This window comes from Anastrepha obliqua, chromosome 2 (genome assembly GCF_027943255.1).
Source record: "Anastrepha obliqua isolate idAnaObli1 chromosome 2, idAnaObli1_1.0, whole genome shotgun sequence".
Lineage (NCBI taxonomy): Eukaryota > Metazoa > Arthropoda > Insecta > Diptera > Tephritidae > Anastrepha > Anastrepha obliqua.
Window position 1 is genome coordinate 77,398,292 of NC_072893.1, and position 21,692 is coordinate 77,419,983.

Consider the following 21,692-nt stretch of genomic DNA (forward strand, 5'->3'; position numbering starts at 1 on the left):
TATTTGTATAGCTCGCATGGAATAAAATATCGGTCAAATGACCGCCGCGGCCTCGGCGGCACACCTCCAACCGATGGTCCAAATTTTCTATGACGCTGAGGCATAATTGAGGTTCTATGCCGTTAATGGGCCGAATTATCTTATCCTTTAGCTCTTGAATTGTTGCTGGCTTATCGAGGTAAACCTTTTCTCTCAAATAACCCCAAAGAAAGAAGTCCAACGGTGTAAAAACACATGATCTTGGCGGCCAATTGATATCGCCGCGACGTGGGATTATTCGGCCATAAAATTTTTCGCGCAAAAGAGCCATTGCTTCGTTAGCTGTGTGACAAGTGGCACCGTCCTGTTGAAAGCAAACATCGTCCACATCCATATCTTCCAACTTGGGCCATAAAAGTTCATTATCATCTCACGATAGCGAACACAATTCACAGTAACTGCCTGACCGGCCTCATTTTGGAAAAATACGGCCCAATGATCCCGCCGGCCCATAAACCGCACCAATCAGTCATTTTTTGTGGGTGCATTGATTTCTCGGCAATCACTCTTGGATTATCATTCGTCCAAATGCGGCAATTCTGCTTATTGACGAATCCACTGAGGTGAAAATGTGCCTCATCACTGAAGATGATTTTCTTCGATGTGCATTTTGATCTGAACGCCCGTTTTCATAACTTTAACGCGTTGCTCGATTGTGTATCTTTCCATGATTCAAATTGAGTTAGTCTGAGATTGAAAAATGTCAAATGAAATGCAGAAAAAAGCTTGACATTTAGGTGTGGTTCACATTCAACATCGGCCTTTGAAATTTAACCACCCTTTATATGCAGGCTTGAGTAGTGTACGGTAAATTGCGAAAATTTCAAAAATTTTACTAATCAATGCTTAAAAAACTATTGCATATTATGTCAAAATATATGTTTTTTAAATACTTAAAAAAATTATAAATTTGTATTTAAACTTTTTGGCCTTTTATGAAAAACAAATCAATTAAAAATTGTTTTCTTATTTTTTAGAATAAAATATACGTCTTGAATAATTTTTTTTCTATGATACAAATTTAATTTTTTTAATTGATATTTTTTGAGAATTTTGTTTTTTGTCATCTTTGAAAGAAACCCCTTTCCTTCTTCTTCTTTTTTCTTCTGTGTTGCATGAACTGTAATATCTACGGTTTTGTGTAATAAACAGATTCTTTCTTTCAACTATTTTTATAATATTTTAATATTTTAAATTTTAAAGAAAAAATTCTTAAAAAAAATCGGAGAAAAATATCTTTATGTGAAAAAGTTTTGGAAAAAAATTACTTCGGCCCCTTTCGAAATACTCCCGCTCAGACTTTTTTATTATATATTTTTCCTTTATTTCAGTAATCCCTACAATATTATGTTCATTTGTGTGCATGCAGAGAAAAATGTTGCAAAGCCCTAACATTCAACTCTTGCCACTATAGCGCGATTCCATGTCAAGATATCCACGATTTTTGGGTTTTGTCGTACATTTTTCTGAAAATTTGCATTAGTAGGCTTGCATATAATAAAAATTAAAAAAAAAAAAATAATTTTAAAATGTACTCATTGTTGAACATTTGAACATTTTGGAAATATCTTCTGTTCTTCAAATCATTTTAAAATATTTTTTCTTTAATTTATTGGGATGAAATATGTTTAAAAAAAATTTTTTTGGAACATTCTTTTATTACACATTTTTAAGGAAACAAATTTTTTTGTAAGTTTTGAAAAACACCCCCCTAATGTTTTTTTTCTCATATATTTATTTTTTGAAGTGCAACTTATTCAGTTCTGTCCAACATTTTTACTTGTAAATATTTTTATAAAATTTTTTTTTAATTTTTTAGATTAAAATAATAGAATAAAAATATTTGAGAAAAAGATTATATATGTATATTGATCTCTTTTACTTATTTCTATTCTAAAATGTAATATCTATCTAAAATGTTTAACAAACATCTTTGTTTAATATTTTATAATTTTTGTTTTAAGTCTTTAGGATTAAAAATAAAAAAAAAATTAAAAAAAAAATTGTTTTGTAAAAAAAATCCTTACTAAATAATGGTTCTCCTCACTTGTAACTAAAACTGGCTTGCGTATATTCTAGTAAGGTTTCTTATAACTTGAACCCTCCTTACTACACGAGCGTTGCTGACTCATCTCGCTCGAAAGGTAAGTTTTAAAAAGTACTCATCGTTGTCTTTATTTGTAAACATAACTGAGGCCACGCTGTGAAATCTCTTAATAATTCATAGTGGAATTCAAATAATTGTTCGAGTTATATTCACATACATGCAGTGAATCAGTGAAAAATACTGCTCTGGCGAAACGCTAGCATGCAACTGTACATACATACATACGTAGCAGTTAGAGTAGTTTAATTCACTGGGCCACTGATTCGTTTTGCTCTTGCTGCTAAAAATCATATATTTTATATTCACTTCAGCTTATAAAGACTAAAAGTCCTGAAATTCTCAAATTTTCAAAAAAACAAAAAAAGCTTCTGAATTTATTTATTTTTTCTTTCTTTTTTTTACTTTCCTTCTTTTTCTAAAGCATAATTCCACCTTTAAACCATCACACAATATGACTCTTTGTATGTATGTATGTATCGCGAAGTAAAGCTCACTAAAAATAGCTAGCCCAAAAGAATTGGAACTTTCTGTCCCATCTAATAATATTGTTTTATTCCAAGCACATGTTTATTTACTGTCAATCACCCGTGAGACGTCTAGCTAATAAATATTCAATTTGTGCACAAAATATTTAGCCTGGGCAAAAGCTAATTGCTATGCGATAATCACTTATTTATCACTTTTGGGAGCCTATAATCCTTCAAGAACTTCACATAATTCTGTGGCTAAACCATACGTAAACAGAAATAATTTTGCACGATGTTGCTCATACGCCATGTATGTCTGCCAGCCTACTACAAATGGATTACGACTGTCAATTAATCTAATTTATCGTGTTTATGTGGCTGAAATTCTAACACGCGACCAGACCAAAAGCTTTGTTAATGATATAATTAGAACATACTCTACTCACCGACAAGGTTATAATTTTATCAAAAAGCATCACCGGCGGCATGTGAAAGTCAAACACAAAATACTGCAGAATAGAAGAAATCACAAAGAAATAGAAATAGCAAAATGAATGAAGAAATATAATTCTTCAAGTTTCATCTACATCAATAAAATAAAGCTACTTCAACCCACCTCATTGTAATAAGGACAATTGGTGCTCTCCTTCACGCTCGTGTATTTCTTTTGATCACCCACTTGAATGCATACAACTGGATCCATATTGAGGCCAGGCAACTGACGTGCCTCAATTATGGTGATGCAAACTTGGAAATCCTGCGACTTGAGATGGTCAGTAGCGCGTGTCATTGATTTGATCCTACGTTGAAAGCCATACGATGAGCAGGTATATATTTGAATTAAAATAAATAATAGTAATATTATGGCAGTCATAAAGCAACTTTGATACAAAGGTACATACATACATTTACTCGTACATAGGAAAGCGGAAGTATACTTACATTTTGCCTTTGTCATAGTACTGTAGCTCCTCAACATCGCTTGACTGATTCGATTGGCCACTGTCAGCACCTGCTGTCTTTGTAGGAATACCCGCAGCGTCTCTGCCCTCTACTATCAGCCGGCGTGTGGGCAATGCATCATCTGTTTCGGCTTCAGTCGCTGAAGTGGCTGTGGTGGGAGCGGCATCTGGTTCGAAAATCAGCGGCGATCTGACATGGAAGAGAATAATAATGGTATGCGTGAGATGCTTGCACACGATATGATTTGTGTGTGTGTGTACGTATAGCATTTATGTGTATTTACCGGCACGTGTTGATACGCATCAATAAATAAAGTAAAAACAATCAATTAGAAAGATATTTAATAAAATTATTTTTAATAATTTTTTATCTCAACCCAACAGGTAAACACCAGTTTTGGTCTTTCCATTCTAAAGTAAGCTATTACAATAAATTTTATTTAAAAATTGTTCTTTGACTTTGGCTTTAATTGGCAGATAAAATGAACTGGATGGGGTTTCCTATTTTTTCTGATAAAAAAATGCAGCTCGTCTATATGCGTGCCATTAAATACCATTTTTAATCTTTTCCTTTCTACGGATGTATTTTTGTTGACCACTGAAAGCTTCCATTTATCACTCTAATTCATAATTCCTGAAATAAGAACGCTGTTGGAAATAATAAACCTATTTCGAAACTAACTAACTCTTTCAAACTCTTCGAAAAGATAGTCCACAATAAATTGCTCTTTATCATCAAGAATATAATAAACCCGGATCTGCATTGTTTTATCTGCGGGCGCTCCACAGTTAGGTACCAATTTCGTGATATTTTCGCAATACTACGTCTCTGTACTTATGAATAGTTGTCAAGTCGAAATTATATACATAGACTTTTCAAAAGTCTTTAAAACTGTCTCGCACAATATCCTAGAAGTTTAAGTTCCAGAAATGTTTCGAGAGCTGGATCTAGCACTGTCATTAGTGCGTTGCAGTACTTACAGGCGACTCAAGGGGCATGGTAGCGTTTTCGGGTAGTTAACGCCGTATTTCTCCGAACTCGGAACAGATCTCTCTATCCGCAAACTAGAGTTGGAGGGTCGTGCTAGGGCAATCTTTCCAAATAGACAGGACTAGATCGAGGGGAAAATCTGCACCGAAACTTGCACCTCTGTCTTCACTGACGGTTCCAAGATGGAATCGAGAGTCGGAGCAGGGGTTTCCTCTAAATCGGCCAATTTGTCTATCATGCAAAATTCTTAGGGAATGCGGGAGCGAGGGAGATATTAACATTTTCTCCGATAGTCAAGGAGTGATCAAGGTTCTGACGACGCCATGGTGCAGAGCGAAATTAGTAAACTCCTGTAAGGAGGAGATCAAATCTCTTGGGTGTGCAGGAAACATTTGTCTGATCTGATCATATAGGAAAGTGAAATTGCTGATGAGCTTGCCACGAAGGGGTCAGAGTTGGCCTCAGAGACCTCCTACCCGGTCATCGGCATCACTCTGACAGTTGTTATAGGGGAACTGCACAAATTATTCCTCAGGAAAGCGCCAAAAAGATGGAGCTCTATTTCTTCATGTGCTATTTCGAAAACCCTTTGTCCCCAGTAAAATATACCAAGGTCTCAGAAAGTCCTTTGGCCTCCACGCCATTCAATTTCCAAACTCTGTATTTACCGGTCACTAGACGATCGGAAAACCTGGGGTTACCATTTAACGCCCATTGCAGAAGCTGTGGGAACCTTTCAGAGAAGGTGACTGTTGAGCACTTTTTCTGTAAATGCCCGGGTTTGGCAGCTATACGGCTAAGGTCACTGGGCGCTCCGTTCTTCGACAGCCTGGGGAGTACTTTACAGGCGATACAATCACATTTTAGAAATAAACTTGTATTTTGAATTTTCTGAATATATTCCGGGAACATTTTGTTCAAGGTCGAATATATTGTAGTTTTGTAACAGGTGAGAAACTTTTTAAAAAATACTTTCAAAATAAAAATGCTTCAAACCTTCTTCGTTTGTCAGCAGTGTTTCAGTTAACATATTTATTAAACTGTATTAAAAACTCTTTAAGACAGTTGGCAACTATATCGCAAAAAATTTTGGAGCTTTCTTTTACGTTTTTCATTTGACATCCATACGAAATTATTTTAGTTTCCTACTAGTAATTCTTAAATTCATTGAATTTAATTTTTAAATACGTGGTTCCTCTATTAAAATTTAATCATAATATAGAGGTTTCAAATCTCTTTCCTTTCTATTATTGCCATATTTCAATTATTAGGTGCCCAACTGGGTTCTCGCTGTTTTTTGATGAAAATACAACTTTACTCTGAAAAAATGGTCACCAATGAATCACTGAAAGTATTTCCCATCGCTGGCTACTACTTTTTCCATCTTTCTGGTAGATCTCGTATACCGTCGCGGTAAACCTGTTCATCTTTTGAGGCTATCCACGGATCAAGCCATTTTTTGATGTCTTCATATGAATGGGACTGCTGGGCAGCTAGACCATGTGTTATCGATCGGAACAGGTGATAAACGGACGGCACAATATCTGGAGAATAAGGCGGGTGGGGTAGGATTTCTCATTTCAGTGTTTCCAGGTAGGTTTTAATGGGCTTGGGAACGTGAGTCCGAGCGTTGTCATGCTGTAGAATCACTTTTTCATGCCTCTCCGCATATTCTGGCCGCTTCTCGCGCAGTGCTCGCATCAGTCACATTAATTGAAGTCGATACCGTTCCCCAATGATGGTTTCGCTTGGTTTTAACAGTTTATAATAAATAACATCAACTTGGTCACACCAAATACATAGCATAACCTTCGCAGCGTGAATATTCGACCGAGGCGACGACGTAGAAGCATGACCAGGCAGTCCCCATGATTTTCTTTTCTTTGGATTACTGTAATGAATCCATTTTTCATCACCCGTCTTGATGCGATGAAGAAAACTCTTCCTTTTTTGCCGCTGGAGCAGTTGTTCTCATACGAAAAAACGGCGTTCAACATCCCTTGGTTTTAACTCATAAGGAACCCAAGTAACTTGTTTCTGAATCATTTCCAAAGCATGCAATCGCTTACAAATAGATATGCGGGTAGCTCCGTTTTTTGCCTTCCTTTACGCGGACGGTCGACAACATTAAAATCACCGTCTTTGAAGCGACGAAATCAATCTCGGCAAGTTGTTTCACTTAAAGCAGCACCTCCATAAATTTTTATTCGGCCCAAAATCAGACATTTTCACAAAACCAAAAGTATATGATACCAAACGTTTAGGTTTTGTTAGAATCGACTAGCACACACTGCTGGTGGCATCTATTGACAAACAGCGGGAACTTAGTTGCGCACCTGATATTTTATTAATTTTACGTTAACTTGTTTTTTTTAAATAGGGGGCAACCCTATTCAGAAATATTTTTGTAGTTGAGCTCTCTCTAATCAATTCAGTTTTATGTAACTTTCTTAACAGGTAGCAACTCTCATTGCCTATTCTTTAACCCCAGTACATAAACTATCTGTCCTTGAAATTTTATGCAAATCCGCTGAGCCGTTTTCTCGTATTAAGTCACGCACATTCCAAGTCACTCACAAACCAACCAATTTACAAACATTCACACTTATAATGTTACATAAATATATTGGATTGTCAACTAAGTAATTGCAGATTTCACTGATAGATGGCTTCAGTTGAATTTTTAGGTTTGTAGACGTAATACAACTGTAAAACACATTTTGTTATTTAATAGTTGGTAATTCAGCTTTCAGTCAGTAAAAAAAGTTTTTTGATCGGTTGCGTAGTTTTCGTTTGGCGTTCGTTGAAAAATGAAAAACCCAAAGGAACATTTTCATAATATTTTGCTTTTTTATTTCCGCAAAGGGAAAACCGCATCCCAAGCTCATAAATAGTTATGTGCTGTTTATAGTAACGAAGAAAATTAACGGCAGTGTCAAAATTGGTTTGCCAAATTTCGTTCTGGTGATTTTTCATTCAAAGATGAAAACCGCTCTGGTCATCCAGTTGAAGTTAATGATGCCCTAATCAAAGCAATAATCGATTCCGATCGTCACAGTACAACACGTGAGACTGCCGAGAAGCTTCATGTATCACATACATGCATTGAAAATCACTTAAAACAAGTTGGCTATGATCAAAAATTCGATACATGGGTTCCTCACGAACTGAAAGAAACACTTTTAACGCAACGCATTACCAGCTGGGATTTGCTAAAGAAACGTAATGAAAATGATCCATTTTTAAAACGTCTGATAACTGGCGATGAAAAATGGGTTGGTTGCAACAATATCAAGCGGAAAAGATCGTGGAGAAGGCCAAGTGAACCAACTCATACAACATCAAAAGCTGATATTCATCAAGAGAAGGTTTCGTTATCAGTTTGGTGGATTTATAAAGGAAATGTCTACTTTGAACTCTTAGCACCCAACCGAACAATCAATTCTGATGTCTACATTGAACAACTAACAAAATTAAATAATGCAGTTGAAGAAACGCGGCCCGAACTGACAAATCGAAAAGGTATTGTATTCCATCATGACAATGCAAGGCCACACGGATCATTTGCCACTTCGCAAAAATTATTGGAGCTTGGTTTGGATGTTTTGCCACATCCTATATATAATCATCACCTTGCACCATCTGATTACTTTTTGTTTCGGTCTTAACAAAGCTCCGTGAATGGTAAAAATTTCAATAATGATGATGATGTTAAATCGTAACTGATTCAGTTTTTTGCTAATAGAAGTTGGATTATGATGCTGCTTGAAAGATGACAAAAGGTCAGTGATCACAATGGGCAGAATAAAGTTATTTAATTCCATAAAACAATTGTCTTTGATTTTCTAAAAAAAATCCGCAACTACTTAGTTGCCAACCCAATAATACATATTAGTAAGATAGGATAACAGAGAGAGGAAGAGGAATTACTAAAGTTCATAAGATTGTTCAAGACTTTGAAAGTTGTTGCTTTTCACAATTTCTAATTATACAAATCCGTATGGTTTGTATGTGAAAAAGCTCATTTTCAGCAACATTTTCAAAAACTAAACACTCAAAAAAAAAAAAAACATCAGCATAAAGCTCTTACTCTTCGATCGTTTGCTTCTTCCATTGAGTAAGTAATAAATAAGTTATTACCTACTCAGTTATTACTTACTCATTTCTTCTTTTCAATCTTGTGCGAGTTTTCCCATCATCAATTTTATTTCTCATCATAGCCGACAAGACGAAAGTGCCCCTTTCCCCAATCTTCTGCTTAATAAACTCTTACTCGCTTAGATAAATTTTTATTAATTTGTAGGAGTAAGCCTGCATCCATCAGGGATGTATTCGCCACTGTTTTGCATGCGAAATCGCCTGCAGTGATAAGAGAGCATGTTGGGTAGTCGAAAAAGTCTTTTCGTATTTTGTCAATAGATGTCGTTGGACTCATCTATCTCCAGTGCTACCAATCACATTGTGTCACGTCATATGGTGTTAGAAAGGTGACATTTTAAGCTTCACTTAACCAAAAAAAAAATTAAATTCGGAGAAGTTGAAAAAAAGTTATAGCTGTTCAAAAATGAGTGAAAATAATGAAGAAATTCGCTATATTTTGAAATTTTTGTATAAAAAAGGGAAGAATGCCACGCAAGCCACCAACGAAATTTGTGAAGTTTACGGAGACGATGCTGTATCAGTTCGTGTAGCAAAACAATGGTTCGCTCGCTTCCGTTCTGGAAATTTCGATGTGAAAGATGCACCTCGCTCCGATCGACCTATCGTTGAAAAAGTCGATGAAATTATGGAAAAGATTGACCAGGACCGTCACATCAAACGGGTTTGAACCATTTAAAAAAGGCTGGTTACAAAAAGAAGCTCGATATTTGGGGACCACATGAGTTGTCTGTGAAAAATTTAATGGACCGAATTAACATTTGCGATTCTTTGCTGAAACGAAAAGAAATCGAACCATTTCTGAAGCGAATAGTAACAGAAGACGAAAAGTGGTGCAAGGGTGGTGAAGCTCAACAAATGGTCGCAAAGCCAGGATCGACGCCTCGAAAGGTTATGCTGTGTGTTTGGTGGGATTGGAAAGAAATCATCCACTATGAGCTGCTACAGCCTGCTCGAACGATTGATTTTACACTTTACTGTCAACAACTGATGAGATTGAAGCAAGCAATCGAAAAAAACGGCCAGAACTGATCAGCAGAGAGGGCGTCGTCTGTCATCAGGACAACGCTAGGCCACACACATCTTTGATGACTCGGCAAAAACTGGCAGAGCTTGGCTGGGAAGTTTTGATGTATCCACCATATAGTCCTGACCTTGCACCATCGGACTACCATTTGTTTCGGTCAATGCAGAACTCCCTTAATAAAGTTGGCTTCAAGAGAAGCCTATGAAAATTACTTGTCGCAGTTTTTCGCCAAGAAACCACAAAATTGGTTTTCTCTAGAAGAAAAATGGCAAAAGGTGGTCGACCAAAATGGTACATATTTGGTTTAATAAAGTTCATTATAAATATAAAAAAAATGAGTTGAAGTTTGATTAGAAATACGAAAAGACTTTTTCGACTACCCAATATAATTTAAAAAGAAACAAGCCATTGTCGCATCCTTTATTAATTTTAATTTGTTTTGTTTTTGCTTTCCAGTGAATTTTATATACCATTATTACACATGTAACTACAAATTAAAGACCACAAAATTTCAAATTAATTATACAAAATAAATGAACGCTCAAGCGCTTGTGTTTAATTTCATTTGCATGAAAGCGCACATGCCATGTGAGGAGTCATTGCTATGTATTTCTATGTACTGTTATACCATATATATGTACACTCGCATGTAAACAAGAACGTGCATAAAGATAAGCGAAATTCCTAAATTCTGATAACCAAATTGAAGCATGGCAGAAATTGGTAAAGATAACTTGAATGTGCAATAAATTTTAGAGAATGTTCAATATGAAATTTGGAAGGCAAATTATCGCGGGTTATTAATTCAGTATTAATTAATATTATAAAATTCGTGTATACTATGTTAATACAGTGTTTGCTTTTCAAATGCTTTATATTAATTATGTGGCATCTAATTTAATTCGATTTTTTCAACGCTTTAAAAGCTGCCGAAACCCTGATTTTCATACGACAAGATTGAACGATAGGAATAGAAATCTGTGGTGAAAAATATGAAATTTACTGGCTTTATTTGGCCATTATTTGACGGACCCATCTGGCAACCCTGTATCTTTTGACAGAGACGTCAGATCGCTTAATGACATACCGCGTTGGAAGCGTCAGTCCAAGCAGATTTTTACCATGGTACACGTCACGCAAGCGCTCCCAAATTCTTGAAATTTACATTCAACAAAAGAAGTCAATTGTGAAAACTCAACGTGCGTATAAAAAATTAAATAATGTGAAAAGTGCGCCTTCTAAGAACACCATTAAACGTTTGTACGAAAGGTTTTCGACTAGTGATGCTCTTTCTAATCCAAAGAGGCCAAATCAAAACCGACCAAGGCGATCGGATGAGAATATTGCTTTTGTACGGGCCAGTGTTGAGACGACGCCAAGGACATCCCAAAATCGCCGTTCTCAGCAGTTGGGCATTGCTAGGAAGACTTTACAACGAATTATCCGCATTGATTTGTATTTATTCCCGTATAAGATTCAATTGACGCAAAGATTGCTGTCTGCGGATTAAAAAAAAAAACACATAGGTCCGTCGAATATGGACAACCCAGTAAATGTCAACCATGAGTACATCCACGGGTAAAATCGTCCAAAACGTCGTGAAAACGTCGAGATATCGATATTGAAGGTTGTTCAGAAAATTTTTGTTTAGTTTTAATTTTTGATTTTTTGGTTAGTCAGTCCTTTTTCTTTCTTCGACTAAATGAGTTTCGTAAAGTTTTTTTCACCAACCATTCAATTATCAACGCATTCGGACGATTATTTCCAGCAAAAAATCAGGAATTTTGCGATATGTTGTTCTCAAAGATCGTCCCTTTTCACAAAAAGTTTCAATAATTTTAACGCTTTCTTCTATCATGTAAGCATCCATAGATAAAATAGTGTGTCTTCTTGACAAATATCAAAGATAACATTGAAAAGGTAGCATCTAGGAATTGTTACTACCGACATCTAGGCGTCATTTTTGAAAGACCCTTTATGATCGTGGCACCAAATTGATGAGCTCTCGTCGTGAGATGACTCAGTCGCCAAATTTCTCTTTCAAAGCTTCGAGCATTGCGTCGCCTGTATGGCATATAGCAGCGTTTTGTTCGAACTTCAATCCGATTATATCGATATTGGCGGGCACTTATTACAGAATTTCGCGAAATATTGGCTCTATACAGGGTATTATTAGGTTCAACAGGTGCTTATTACGAAAAAAGAAGCTCCGCCATGACATACAACATTTTCGACAACTTCAAAACGATACCACGCACTAATATATTAAATTTTAAGGAAACTGAATTTGAATTTAGTGGTGTAGAAATTAAGTTCATTGAAAATACTGGCTTTCAGCCACTTCTGTTCTACATGACCTTAAAACAGTACATAATGAGGGTATTTAATAGCGATAACTCCCACTGGTAGCTGTAGCCATGGTAGCCATGCAGTATCATCGCTGCCTAATTTGAAAGTAACCTTTTAGAGTATAGAAAGAAAGAACAGCAAAAAATTTGGAAATAAATGAATCCAAAACTAACATATGCCCACCAAGCATTGATACTAACTTCAGACATATATGTATTTATATATTTTAAATATATATATTTGAGTGCATAAAGAAACACACAGATGTGCTCTTGTCATGTCCAAGTGTGCTTATACTTAACTGCCAAACTCATATTGCGCGAAGGTTTCCATTCAAAATGCCATACAAGCTGGATTTACGTAAATCTGTCGCCAATTTGTTTCGACGACTCAGTACAAGTGAAATTCTGAAGAAGTTTCAAGATAAACCGATCTCCCGTGCGACTATTTTTCGTGTTTTGAAAGATTGCCGGAATGAAAAAAAAACCGGAAAATAAGGTTATACCGGGTCGCGCACTAAAAGTAAGTGCCGCAACAACGAAAAAACTGCTGCTAAGTGCCAAAAACAAGGTTGGTCAATCAACACGCAAATTAGCACAAAAATTTGGCATTTCAAAGTCTAGTGTTGACAAGATTTTGGAGAAAAACAATGTAATTTATCGTAAACGTAAGCGAGCACCAAAATATACAGCGAAACAACTCGGAAAAATACCAATTTGCTGCCGTGCACTTCGTCGTGAACATTTTACGAATGAAAAATTCATAATCGTACTTAATATTTTCTCATCATGAATTGAGTGGCAATGACGGTTTTTACACTGACAACATCGAAACAACACCAAACGAGGTTAAATATGCCAGCAAATCAAATTTTGAGCTGAAGGTACTAGTGTGGGTGGACATTTCTTGGAAGGGTGTTTCAGCACCATTGATTCGCAAAAACAAAGCGAAAGCGTTCAATGCTGACGTTTATTATATCGGCCAAAACCATCGATAAATATCACAATAGCGACGTAATCATGTTTTGGCCAGACCTTGAAGGCTGCCATTATGCAAAAAAAGCATTGGATTGGTTAACTGAGAAAAAAATACCATTTGTGTCAAAAAAGGACTATCCTCCAAACGTGCCACAGGCACGTTCAATAGAAAATTTCTGGGCAGTTCTCAAGCGGATGGTGCACGAAAAGGGCTGGGAGGCACGAAACGAGCAACAGTTGATCAATCGAATCAAGCGAAAGTTGAAAGAAATCGATATAAGCACCGTCCAAAACTTAAATCGGGACATTCGTTCTATCTACGAAAAATCGAAGACAATGGTCCATTGAGTGTAACCTAAATATATTTTTGATATGTAACCAATCGACTGAAGTACCAAATAAAAAAAATTTTAATTCAATTGTTTGTTTTCAAATGGCGTATGCCAAAAGTAAGTCTCAATGTTTAGTGCACATATGCTAACCGCTTTGTTCAACTTCTTCGGACTATGTCAGGCACCCAGTGAGTCAAATATTCACAACCGGTGACTATAATTTTGCAGTAGTGAAAGAAAGTATGTACCCAGGGGCAACTATTGATCCCGAAACAAGATTTCTTCAGGAATTGCTCACAGAATCCTTACGGCGAACCGCTGCTATCTCTATTTGTGAAATCACCTAAAGAACCGCCTTTTGGAAAGGAGAGTAAAGATTTCACTGTACCGCTCAATTATTATTCCTACCTGGCTACAAGGTAGTGAAACTTGGTCACTCAGAGATGCGGATAAACAGAAGCAGCTGATCTTTGAAAGTAGTGTTCTGCGAAAAATCTTTCGGAAGCGCTACAATCATGTTCTTGAAAACTTTACGTGCACCCGTCTGTAATAACCACATAAGTAATCAGTAGACTGAGCATAGACTGGGCATAGACTGGGCATATTACGAGATAATACCGATTACTCACTAAATTTACAAATACTATTGGGAAAATGCCACAGATATTGAAGAAGGTACCACCCTCCGCTTAAATGGATTGACGGTGTAGATGAAGATGCTGATTTGTAGGTATTTCGGGCATGGAAGATGCAGGCATGAAGTCTAAACTATTGTTGGCATATACAAATGATGATTATGATGCAATATCAGGGAAATCCCAAATATAGGAGCCTTTATTAAGAGCATTCTAACTGAGAAATTAAGGGGACCCGGTGGTCTAGAAATTTAAAGAAAGCGATTTTTTGTTTTATCGATATTTCAAAAGTATAGTATCTTAAGGATGTACTGTGAAGTTTCCATGCGGAAACTCCCAATATTATACAGGTAGCTTCTATAGCCCATTAACTAGGTAGAGAGGGGTCCGCGCGCTCCTGCACCTCAAACTTTAAACTTATTTATATCTCTAACTAGTTTTTTCGAAGCACTTAAAAAAATCATTTTTTTTATATTGTTCAGCTCCTCCCTCGACGGCAGTCTTTATCTCGTCAATAGTAGCAAAGCGTCGTCCTTTCATGGGCCTCTTCAGTGGCAAAAACTTATGAAGCACAACGCCCCTGAAATCGAAGAAAACGGCAAGCAAAACTTTTACATTCGGCCGAACTTGCCGCGCTTTTTTCGGTCTTGGTTCGTGCGGCAGCTTCCATTGAGATGATGGCATTCGTTTCCACGTCATAACATTAAACCCACGTCACCACCACCTATTCAATCCTGATTAGTTGGGAAATACACCAGACACTCAGTTGTACAGCACTATAATTAAGCGACAGCTATCCGCAACACCTACGAATATTTATATTCGTCAGTCGGAGAGATTTATTAATATCAGATCAGTCCATAAGTTCGTGTGTATTTTACCCATAATTTCACTTTTGTACGATTTTTGCATACAAAAAATTATTCGCGGAATATAACGGAACTATTTATATTTTCTTTGATATATTGTGCATTCGCATCCGCGATTTAATTATCTGCGAAGCACGTGTTGTTAAAAGATAAAATGGAATCTTCGAATGCGTATAAGAGGCATATTTTGTATTTTTTTATAAAAGTGGTAAAAATGCAACAACTACTGCTGCAGAAATAAACACTGTTCACGGAGAGGATACCGTGAGGGTAAAGACTGCGCAAAAGTGGTTTTCAAAATTCCGAAGTGGTAACTGCGCGCTGGTCGTCCTGAAGTCTTTAACTCCGACGCCTTGCTCAAACTCGTGGAACTGAGCCAAATTTCACAGTCAATATGATAGCTCAGAGGTTAAATTCATCGCATGGAACAGTTCACAGGCACCTGGTTCAGTTAGGAAAGGTTTCAAAGTTGGGGAAATGGTTCCGCATAGACTTTCCGTCACCAACCTTCAGCAGAGAATGAATGTGTGTTCTCATCTGCTGCAACGGCTTGAAAATGAAAGTGTTTTGAGCCGTATCATTACTGGTGATGAAAAATGGGTGCTTTACAATAATCCTGTTCGCAAACGTCAATGGTTAGATAAACATGAAACACCAGAACCGACCCCTAGAGATGGTCTTCACCCCAAGAAGATTCTCCTGTCTATTTGGTAAGATATGGCCGGTATTGTTTATTATGAACTTTTGGAACCAAACCAGACAATAACTGCTGATTATTATTCCCATCAGCTATCAAAGCTGAATGAGGCACTTAACAAAAATCGACCGTCTTTAGTGAATAGACGCAAAGTTTTGTTTCACCACGACAACACAAGACCGCATACCGCAAGGCAAACATTAGGCAAGCTGAACGAGGTCGGATGTGAGCTAGTGCCATCCAACATACTCTCCGGATATTGCACCTTGTGATTATCACCTTTTCCGTGGACTTCAATCCCATATGAGTAACAAGAACTACTCTTCAAAAGAAGCTATAAAAGGTTTATCGAAGTGTATTTTAGCTCCAAGGACAAACAATTTTTTGTGCAGGATTAAAAATTTGTCTAAACGTTTGCAAGACATTGTAAATAATGAAGGAAAATATATTATTGATTAATAAATACTTTAAACATCTTTTTTATTAATATTGAAACCACCTTTGAAAAACGCACGAACTTATGGACTGACCTGATATATGAATGTATTTGTGGATACCAATATTACTAAGTAAGGACTCGAGCCTCTCTAACGCCAATGCCTTTTGAGCCACACTAATATCGCGTAGTACATCGCTGAGCTGCATGAACGCAGAATATAAGAAATGTAATGCAGGAAATACAGTTTAAGTTGTAGCCAGAGCTATAGTTTTTATGACGCTAAAACCCTCTCCCACTAAGCTATTAAACCAGCCGGTGCTAATGCAAACTTTTCCCCATCGCTCAACCAAGTGCTTTCACTACTATTTTATAACTAACCACAAATTGAAAATGATTTAACACTGCGAATATCTACAACTCCAGCGCATTTCTCCGCCGTTCTTTGCAACAACGTAACTTTACTCCCTCACTTTTAATTGGCTTTAATGTAACATCAGACAAACCGTTAGCAGTTGGAATATTATCCGCTAGGTCGCGTAGGTCACCCATTAACGAAAAACAGCGTAAAATGCATTAAATGTTGTGCCACAAATGTGAGCTGTAACAATGTATGTTGTTATGTTGGATATTATATTAAACGTACAGCTGTGCTTACAAACGAGTACATATGTATGTATGCATGTACCTATGTACAGATTATATATGTATTCAAATTTCGTCCTAGAAGGACACATAAGTGGAAAGGTGCGTTTTAACTTTTAAAGCACTGACATTTAGGGTAACTTCAGCTTAACATTTTCCTGAGGAGAGTTTCGATGATTTGTACACATTCAAATACGATGCCTTTGTTAAGTGAGGACGATCTGGAATATTGGCATACTGAAAAAAACTTGAATTGTGAAATAGAGAAGCGCTGGCGAAATAGAACAAGTAAATTTATCTGTTTCGTAAAGAAAAAAATTAGTATTAGAGAGCAACACACAGACATTTTTTTAGGTACCACAGTGTGTATTTTTAATTATTTTTAAGTTTTCACAAAAAGTTGTACTAAATTTTCAGTGCATCTTCTTGAAGTTGGTTACTTTTAAATGTAAGTGTAAACCAACTTGCCTTAATCCTTAAATGGCGTTGTTCCATAAAGCCACGAAAATGTTGAAGCTGATGACTGGAGAAAAGCTAAATAATCAAATTTCGTGGGAGTAAAATATTGGGTTGGGGAATAAGTTCATAGCGTATTTATATTTTCTTTTAATTTCTTATGTTTGGTCAAGGGTAAGTAATTATTCGAAGGAACTCTTTCTGCTCTGCAAAACTATGCCAATTGTATTTTTGAGTCATTTAATTTTTTATTAGTTTTAAGGCTTAGAAATGGAATACCCAGGAGGCAAAAATCAATATTTTCGACATCTGCTCTTCTTTGCTTTTCATCGAGATCAAAAAGCTTGCGAAGCACCCCGGGAAATTTGCGAAGTTTATGGAGATGGTGTCATAGGCGGGTCTACATACAGCACGGAAATGGTTGCAAAGTTCAAAAATGACGACTTTAACGTTGATAACACGTCCCGCAGCAGAAGGCCTTCGGAATTCGATGAAGAACGTCTAAAATCACTTGTGAAGGAGAACGCTCGCCAAACCAATCGAAAATTGGCGAAAGAACTACGATCATAGAACGATTCACAATCAACTTCATTAAATGAGATTTACCGGCAAATTGATAGCCTGGGTGCCCCTCGAGTACAACGAAAAAAACCAAGCAAAGTCGCCTTCAAATTGCTTCTGAGCATCTCGCCCTCCACCGAGCAACACGCGGTCATAAACAGCACTTTTTGTACCGAATCGTCACGTGAGATGAGAAATCGTGCCTATCCCACCAATATGAAGCAAATAAAGGTATGGGCGGCTCCAGAAGATACGCCAAAGCCGAGAACCAGGCCGGTTCTTCAAACAAAGAGTTTTGATGTGATATGAGTTTGATGAAATGGGGAGGGCATGGTGCACTGGGAAATGCTCCAGGAGGCTGCCATGGTCAACAAGGAGCTCCACATTATCCAGCTACACCGTCTGAATAAGAGTATTCGACCGAAAAGACCTGATTGACATGGTCAAACCATACTCCTTCACGACATCGTGAGTCCCCATGTTGCACTAGTCGTCGAAGCCGCATTCTAAGAACTCGAATGGGAGTTCCTTAAGCATCTGTCGTATTCTCCGGACTTTGCACAGACCGATCACCATCTTATCCGTTCCCTGTCCTCTGAAGGACGTTACCTTCTATAGCAAAGAAGTCCTTGAAAACTGGCTCCACAACTTCTTTGACATCAGGCCTGGGGATTTTTGGCAGAACGGCATCAACAAATTGGTCGAGAGATGGCAAGAGGTTATAAACAGCAACCGCGAATATACCTATAATTGATTAACTTATTGATATAATTATTGTTTTTTGTTTAAATAAAAGGCTTCGGTAACAACGCAACGAAAATATGCCCCAACCCAATAATTTAACGACCAGAGGATGGGCATAATTTCTATAGAAGCTTTCTATGAAAAAGAGAAAGTGACGATTTTGCACCTGGCACTGTCTTATTCTATCCAGATAAAGATTCGCCACTCTTGGTAGGTAAATTTTTATTGAGTTGGAGGATCTCAGCTCGGTGAAAATCAAGGGCTTTCTAAAGTTTCTAAATGATTCACGTTGGGAACCTGAGTATGCCCTATAGTAATCTAATCTAACCTAACCTTGGGTAGTTCCTCTGATCAACATCACCATAACAAATGAATGGGTTATAGGGCTGAACTACTCTAGGATGTACAAATGGCTGGGCAGTCCGCAAAATCGAGCAAAAAGAAAAAAAGTAAATATAAATATGGAAGACCAATTGTACTGCACAGATTAATGGTATATAGTATATGTTTTTGGAGTGTTTGAGAGAAAGATTTTGCGTCAGATTTTTGGACCTTTGCACGTTGGCAACGGCGAATATCGTAGGCGATGGAACGATGAGCAGTAAGAGCTTTACGACGACATAGACATAGCGCAGCGAATAAAGATCCAGCGGCTACGTTGGCTGGGTCATGTCGTCCGAATGGATACGAACGCTCCGGCTCTGAAAGTATTCGATGCGGTACCAGCTGGTGGTAGTAGAGGAAGAGGAAGGCCTCCTCTGCGTTGGAAAGATCACGTGGAGAAGGACTTGGCACGACTGACGCGCTTTGTTGAACTCGGCCAAAATCGCGTAAGCGGTTATCGCGCCAATTAAGAATCTCTTCGTATTTCGAAAAATTTTTTCTTCCTGAAAATTACCTTTATCTTCTAACTACAATTTTTCACAAAATTTTCACACAAACGTACCTATTTTTTTATAATGCATATTTCTGAATCGAAAAGAATTCCATTATTTTGCGCAAATAGCTTAAAATTGTGTTCGGGTCGATCTTTAGCTCCTGGGTGATGCTATGACTACTAACATGAGCAGTCAACTTCGATTATTTCATTGAAGGCCAGCCTGAGCGAGATGCATCTTTAGCATCAAAAATACCTGAACGGAATCAACGAAACCAAAATTGCACATTACATTGCTACAGTATCAGCACCATAAACACCATTCACAATTTCAGCGGCCTGGCTTGCATTTTCGCCTTTATCAAAGAGAAACTGAAAAATGTATCGAATTTTTTTTAGTCCCCATTTATCTTATACATCTGACCATTGACATTAAGTATGTTGTTTAAAAATGCCTTGTTGTTATCTTTTTGATTTCTTCGCCTACTGTTGCTACATTAGAAGTCCTGCGGATGTCATCATTTTTCGTGTACCTGTCAGACATGGTCAAAACTCGAAGAATCTTCGATTGTTGTTTTTGGATTTTTACTATTAGGTTCGCAACTAAGTTACCGCTGTTTGTTAATAGATGCCGCCAGCAGTGGCTTAGACATATGGTAAACAAACTGCTTCGACACATTAATGATTTTGTTTGGGTATCATATACTTTGGTTTTGTGAAAATGTCTGATTTTGCGCCGAATAATTGACATTTGCGGGAAGTGTTGATTTTCCTCTTTCATTCGACAAAAAATGGCGGCTGAAACGCATCGAGAGCTACAAAAAGTTTATAGAGATGATGCTTTAAGTGAAACAACGTGCTTAAATTGGTTCCGTCGCTTCAAGGACGGTGATTTTAATGTTGACGACCGTCCACGCGAAGAAAGACCAAAAACCTTCGAAGACGCTGAATTGGAGGCATTGCTCAATGAGGATCCCTGTCAAACGCAAGAAGAGCCTGCTTGAGTATTAGGAGTTACCCACCAATCCATTTCCAAGCGATTGCATGCTTTGGGAATAATTCAGAAACAGGGGACTTGTGTTCCTTATGAATTAAAACCAAGGGATGTTGAACGTCGTTTTTTCGCTTGAGAACGACTGCTTTAGCTGCAAAAAAAGAAGGGTTTTCTTCATCGCATTGTGACGGGTGATGAAAAATGGGGTCATTACAGCAATCCGAAGAAAATAAAGTCTTGGGAACTGCTCGGTCATGTTTCTACGTCGTCGCCTCGGCCGAATATTCACACTGCGAAGGTTATGATATGAATTTGGTGGGACCAAGTTGGTGTTATTTATTATGAACTGTTAAAACCAAGCGAAACCATCATTGGGGAACGGTATCGACTTCAATTGATGCGATTGATGCGAGCACTGCGCGAGAAGCGGCCACAATATGAGGAGAGGCATGAAAAAGGGATTCCACAGCATGACAACGCTCGGACTCACGTTGACAAACCCGTTAAAACCTACCTTGAAACACTAAAATGAGAAATTCTACCCCACTCGCCATATTCTCCAGACATTGCGCCGTCCGATTATCACCTGTTCCGATCGATGGCACATGGTCTAGCTGACCAGCAGTTCCATTCATATCAAGACATCAAAAAATGACTTCATCCGTGGATGACCTCAAAATATGAATAGTTTTACCGCGACGGTATACGAGATCTACCAGAAAGATGGGAAAAAGTAGTAGTCAGCGATGGGTAATACTTTTAATGATTCACATGTAACCACTTTTTCAGAATAAAGTTGCATTTTCATCAAAAAAAAACAGCGCGAACTGAGTTGCGCACCTAATATATGAGTTTTTTTTATCCATCCCCACACCTGTAGTCCATTTTGGTTTAATCATAGTTTTGTACACTTGTTCTGTATAGTAATTCTGGATTTTGTGCAGACTAACTAATGAAGTTGTCGATGCTTGATGTGGTGATTCCAATTTAGTTTGAAGTAAATTCCCAGGTATTTAGTAGTTGGTTCTATTGTAATTGGTTTGTCATTTATTTTAATTAGAATTTTAGTAAATTTTGTTTTTTTTAGTAAATATAACCTGTACGGTTTTGTCTTCATTTATTTTTAGGCACCAGTTATCAAACCATTCCGTAACTGCGTTTGAGTAACGCTGCAGTTTTTCAGTAGTGATAGATAAGATTTTGTCCGATGCGAACGTACCAATTGAAGAACTAGTTTCGTCAGGAGGTGGTATGTCTGCGGTGAATAAAACATATAACAGCGGCCCAAGAACGCTTCCTTGAGGGACTCCAGCTGTTATTTCGTCCCCTTAGTATTAAAATAGCCTATACATTTTTTGATGTTTTGAGA

General features: G+C 37.4%; 1 protein-coding gene across 1 annotated transcript in view; it reads right to left on the reverse strand.

The window, feature by feature from the left end:
* Nucleotides 1-21,692, reverse strand: part of LOC129239460 (otoferlin-like) — a 196,337-nt gene that overhangs the window by 37,436 nt on the left and 137,209 nt on the right. Inside the window, exons 7-9 of the mRNA XM_054874961.1 lie at nt 3,556-3,765; nt 3,230-3,413; nt 3,060-3,122 (exon numbers count right to left, since the gene is read on the reverse strand). Coding sequence (XP_054730936.1) covers nt 3,060-3,122; nt 3,230-3,413; nt 3,556-3,765 — 457 coding nt within the window. The remainder of the gene's footprint in view (nt 1-3,059; nt 3,123-3,229; nt 3,414-3,555; nt 3,766-21,692) is intronic.